Source organism: Phalacrocorax carbo, chromosome 3 (genome assembly GCF_963921805.1).
Source record: "Phalacrocorax carbo chromosome 3, bPhaCar2.1, whole genome shotgun sequence".
Taxonomy (NCBI): Eukaryota; Metazoa; Chordata; class Aves; order Suliformes; family Phalacrocoracidae; genus Phalacrocorax; species Phalacrocorax carbo.
In genome coordinates this window covers 94,319,501-94,324,245 of record NC_087515.1, presented here as the reverse complement: position 1 = coordinate 94,324,245, position 4,745 = coordinate 94,319,501, and the positions used below count along the sequence as shown (strand labels likewise).

General features: G+C 46.0%; 1 protein-coding gene across 1 annotated transcript; it reads right to left on the bottom strand.

Annotated features, from left to right (window-relative positions):
* Nucleotides 1-281: 281 nt before the first annotated feature.
* On the bottom strand, nucleotides 282-4,434 carry LOC104045474 (cytochrome c oxidase subunit 7A2, mitochondrial). The gene is made up of 4 exons (XM_064447792.1): nucleotides 4,298-4,434; nucleotides 2,930-3,019; nucleotides 1,359-1,443; nucleotides 282-497 (listed from the first exon to the last, which is right to left on the bottom strand). Exons 1-4 carry the CDS (start codon nucleotides 4,331-4,333, stop codon nucleotides 439-441), a joined length of 270 nt encoding a protein of 89 aa, XP_064303862.1. The 5' UTR covers nucleotides 4,334-4,434; the 3' UTR covers nucleotides 282-438.
* Between the last annotated feature and the right edge of the window lie 311 nt (nucleotides 4,435-4,745).

Below are 4,745 nucleotides of genomic sequence, written 5' to 3'. Positions count from 1 at the left end.
TTCATTTCCACAGAGGTTTGATCTAATCCTAATCATTTATTACAACATTAATTTGCTCCACTAAAGCAAGAAAAGGAAATTCTTATAATAAAGACAAGATATCACCTCCTCATATGTATCCAGGGCATTTATCTCACCTTTGAAGTACTAACACAAACGACACACAAAGAAAAGAGCCTCACAATTCAAAGATCTGCATATTGATCCACTCAATGTACATTTACTGGAAGTAAAAAGCACTCTAATGTAGAACATGTGATACAGTCCAGACCACCACAACACAACATAAAAACTGCTTTATTAATTGCAGTTAACATGTTACACTTAAATTATGATTCCAAGCATCAAGCCAGCTCCTTATAATAAGTATAAGCTGCCATCTTAGTTACATGGAAGTGGACGAAGAGATGCTAGTCACTGAGGCATCTGGAACTGGAATCATTTCTGCTTCTTGGGCATCGAAGCGACAAGCAGCTCGTAAACAACGTAGGCTGTTCCTGAATTCAGACACAGAAAAGATATTTTCAGAAGAGTCAACAGAATTCCTTTCAAGTCAGCTTTCTTTTCCCAATTTGTTCCAGAAGAAATATTGACAATAAGCAGCTGCAATTCAGACACAACACATTTCCATAGCCACATCTCAACAATTTTTTTTTGGCGATTCATATTTTAGAGAAAAAAAAAAATCCTTAAATAGCTCTCCATAGACTGTATAAAAATAAAGAAACAGGAAACAAAAAGGGAGAGGCATGTTTGTGGAACCTATGCAGACAATCATAAAGTCACAGTTACTCACTCTCAAAGTAACTGAACTGAAAATTCATTAGATCAACATATTTAAGTTAGAGGCTATTACAAAACTATGAACAAGCAACATAAAGGTTAAATATATACAGCATCATAAAGCTTGGATATACTCTGCCAGCTCTCACAGCATGTGAAACCTCAGCACACCAAGTGTCACCTAGCACTAAAAAGAGTCAGGCTAGTGACAAAACTGTAATTACATTTTACTTGTTTTCAGAATATGCTTTCTAAGTAGTTCTAGTTTTCTCTAACATCCTGCATGAATTCTAAAGGAGTATTCAGCCCACAGTATTATTAGTCAGGAGGGAAAAAAAAAGCCATCTGAAAAGCTAAACTTGAGAAAGGACAAATAAATATATAGTATATCCAAATGGCTTTTTCCCCCCCTCTCTACACGAAATTGGTATGCTCTGCAGATCAGACTGAAGCAACTGCATAACTAATTTACAGAGAAACACCAGTCATATTGGAGATAGTACCAAAGAAAAAGTATTTTAATATCAGCACATTAGAAATTGTTCCAAAGCGTAAATATTTAGTATTAGCCTTACCCAAACCTGTAAGACCCATGGTGAGTCTATACAACAGAGCATCCATTATACCGCCTTTCAGATAAACTGGGATGCCATTATCCTCCTAATGGAAACAAGTGACAAAAAGAAACTATTTAACTACAGTTCTTGCAATATTGTGTTAATACAACTGGAATTATCCAGAATAAGAATTACTTCCCCAAATTATCTTCCCAACTCCCAAAAGACACCAAACATTACTTAGATTCTGCTTTGTCTTTCAGGCTTTCGCTCCGGTATCAGGTGATCACTCACTAGGGAAGAATAGTAAATGGTGCACACATTCATTTCTAAAGCAGTGATTGGCAGATGCCTAAACACTTCTGACACCAGTTGCCAGCCCCCTCGGGTGCGCAGGGTATGATCACCATCCCTAGAAATCTCCCATCCATCTCCAGCACAGTCAATCCCTGCTACTGGGAATGACAAGGGGAGGAGCCTCTACTGTCACCTGGTATCATACAGGAAATTGTTTTGCTCCACCTGAAGTAAAACTCCAAGACACCAGACCCACATGACCTTTACCCTTGTCAGCAAGTTCATGCTGCTCAGGAATTCAAGCCAGCCTCCAGTGCTGGTGACCTGCAACCCAGCCCAGCCTAACTTGCTGCCCCACAAGCAGGGGATGGGAGGAGGCAGAGATACACCTAGAGATCTACTGCCAGCAGAAACAGAACCTCTGACCTCACCCATTGCCAACATCCCACTTCCCCTTGGCTCACAGTGAACACTGTGCTCCTCAGGCAGTGTCCCAACAAGACTTGCTTTCTCTTTCAGGGGAAAGGAACTCAACAAGATACAAAAACTGTTAAACTGGGGCTTCTAACATACTTTTTCCCTTTCACACCACTGAAGCCCAGTCTACTCTATCCTCAGTATGAAGCTACTGCTCCAGGTTATGGCTCACAGGTGGGAGTATGCTCTTGAATATCCACTGCTTTGGCATTTGAAGAACCACTGGTTCTCACTAGGTGGCCCCAGCGATCAGGAAGAGATTAATTCAGAAATTTTAAAAGATTCAATAATTTTCTAGGAGTGACTCTAATCCCTTAAGACTTTTACTGTTTCCATAATTGAGAAGCACAGTAATGCCACATCCTCCTTAAGAATTATGGGGCTCATCTATGAGCTATGGATATAGCTGTAAGAGTGCAGGTTTAACTTTTCACTGTATTTCTGTCCTCTCACTTGCTGTTTTTCCTCTACTTGTTCTTAGGACATACTGCCCCATCTCATCTCATCTTAGAGTGCTCTGTCTTTATCTTTGTACAGTACCTACTACTCATTAGAAACTCAGGTAGAAACCATTTCACAGGGCAGAAAAACCCTAAAGAGTCAGCAACTCAAGTATGCATGTACAAATACTCTTAGAATCTGTGGAAAAAATCTCCTGATTCAAACACTGTAGCCAAACAACTGATTTCAAGAGCTCACCTCAGACGTAAAGAGAACTTTCACCAGATCTTTAGAAATAAAACGTACGCAGTTATGGTCTACTAAAACCTTGTTACTCTACTAACATCATTCTACTGTCAGTGCTCACTCAATACCTGAAAAAGCTTCTGCTTCTCAGGAACTCTATTTTCAAACTGCCTGCGTGAAGCAGTGCTTATGGTCCTCTGGGAAATTTGGCGAAGACCCTGAAATAAAAGATAAATGGTGTTTTAAAAACAGTGAAATTTTTCAGCTATATCCACACACTGGGTAGAAATAGTTTCTTTTAAAAGTAAGATAGAAATGGATGGAACAGAAAGTAAGTCTTTAAAAACAAATGAAAAAAAAAAACCCAAATAAAACTACACCAAAACTCACTGTTTTTAAATTCAGATGATCTTTCAAAAGACTATATAAAGAACTGATTGACTGGTTACATAAAAAGGAAAAACACAAGAAAATTACTTTCACTATGTTACAATATATTTATGGATTTGCAGCATAACCTTAATAAAAAATTATTAAGCATCCTTGTGGGGGAAATCTCGACCTCTGCTCCATAGATCTTGGCTCTAGGCATGATTTACTTTGCATGACTCTAGCGATGGGGACAGTAATATTTAAGACAAACACGTTTGTGCAGACAAGGATCTTCTTTCATAGCTGCAGTTCACCTGCTAGCCACCAGCACAGGAGCTAACCTTCACAGAGCTGGAAAAGGAACACCCCACACACACACTGACACACAGAGTATAAAGACACCCCGCTGTGTCCTAAGCTAGAATCTGTTTCCATAGTCAGATCATACAGGTGCTCATTAGCACAGGTCAGGCCACCAAAACCAATAACGTACAGTTCTTCCGAAGGCTCAAAGTCTCTGCTAACACGTCAAGTCTCAAAGTTAAGAGCCAGCTGTACCTCTAAGCTGCCAGCAGTCTCCCTCAAGCAACACTGATAACACTGATCCTCCCCCACAAAATTGCCACCATTAAAAACGCAGCCACGGGGCAAACATCCCGCTGAAGCCGGCTGCAAGGAAGGGAATAACGCGCCCTCCCCTCACCCACCCCAAATAAACGCCCCGTAAAACTGACGTCCTCAGAGACGGACTAAGCGTAGCCCGGACCCACTGGCTCAGCTGCCATCCCTTCAAGTGCCCGAAGCTCAGCACTAGGTGGAGCGAATGAGGCCAGGACCGGAGATGTGACACTTCCTCACCCCCACCCCGGCAGCTCCTTCAGCAGCACCCGGCCTTAGCGCGGCCGGCGGGGACGCCGGCAGGGAGGGAGGTCGGCGGGCGGCCGAGTCCCGCTGCCCGGGCGGGCGCCCCTGAGGAGGGAGCCCCCCACACCCCCGCCCTGCCGCCCCCCAGTACAGACACAGCAGTAGCGGGCTGGGCTAGGCTGCCCGGCTAGGGGCTGCTCTCCTAGCCCAGCCCAGCCCAGCCCAGCCCAGCCTAGCCCGGCCCGGCCCGGCGGCCTCACCAGCAGGTTCCGCCACATCGTGGCTCTTGGTCCCATCACCTCCCGCCGGCAACAAGGGCAGCGGAAGCGGAAGCAGCTCCCCCCTACACGCACCGATGGGGCCACAGAGGCAGCCGCGCGGCACTCCCAGAGCGTCGCCGCAAAGCCCTACAGCGCCACCTCGCGTCGCCAGCCTCCTCGGTCCTCCCGGCGCGGGGTTGGGGGAGGCTGGGAGAAGATGGCGGTGGCGCCGAGCCCAGCGCCCGCGCAGGGGCGTGGGGAGGCGCGGGGCGGAGTGTCAGGGCGCCCCGGGTCCTTCTAGGCCGGTCTGGGAAAGGCCGTTCCCTTCCTGACGCTCCCACGGCGGTCTTTCCCCAGTCAAAGAATGACATCGGGCGGCGCCGCGGCGAAGGGCGCCTGCCCTGGGGTGGGGGAGGCAGCCCGGGGCCCGCAGCCCCCGCCGGGCACA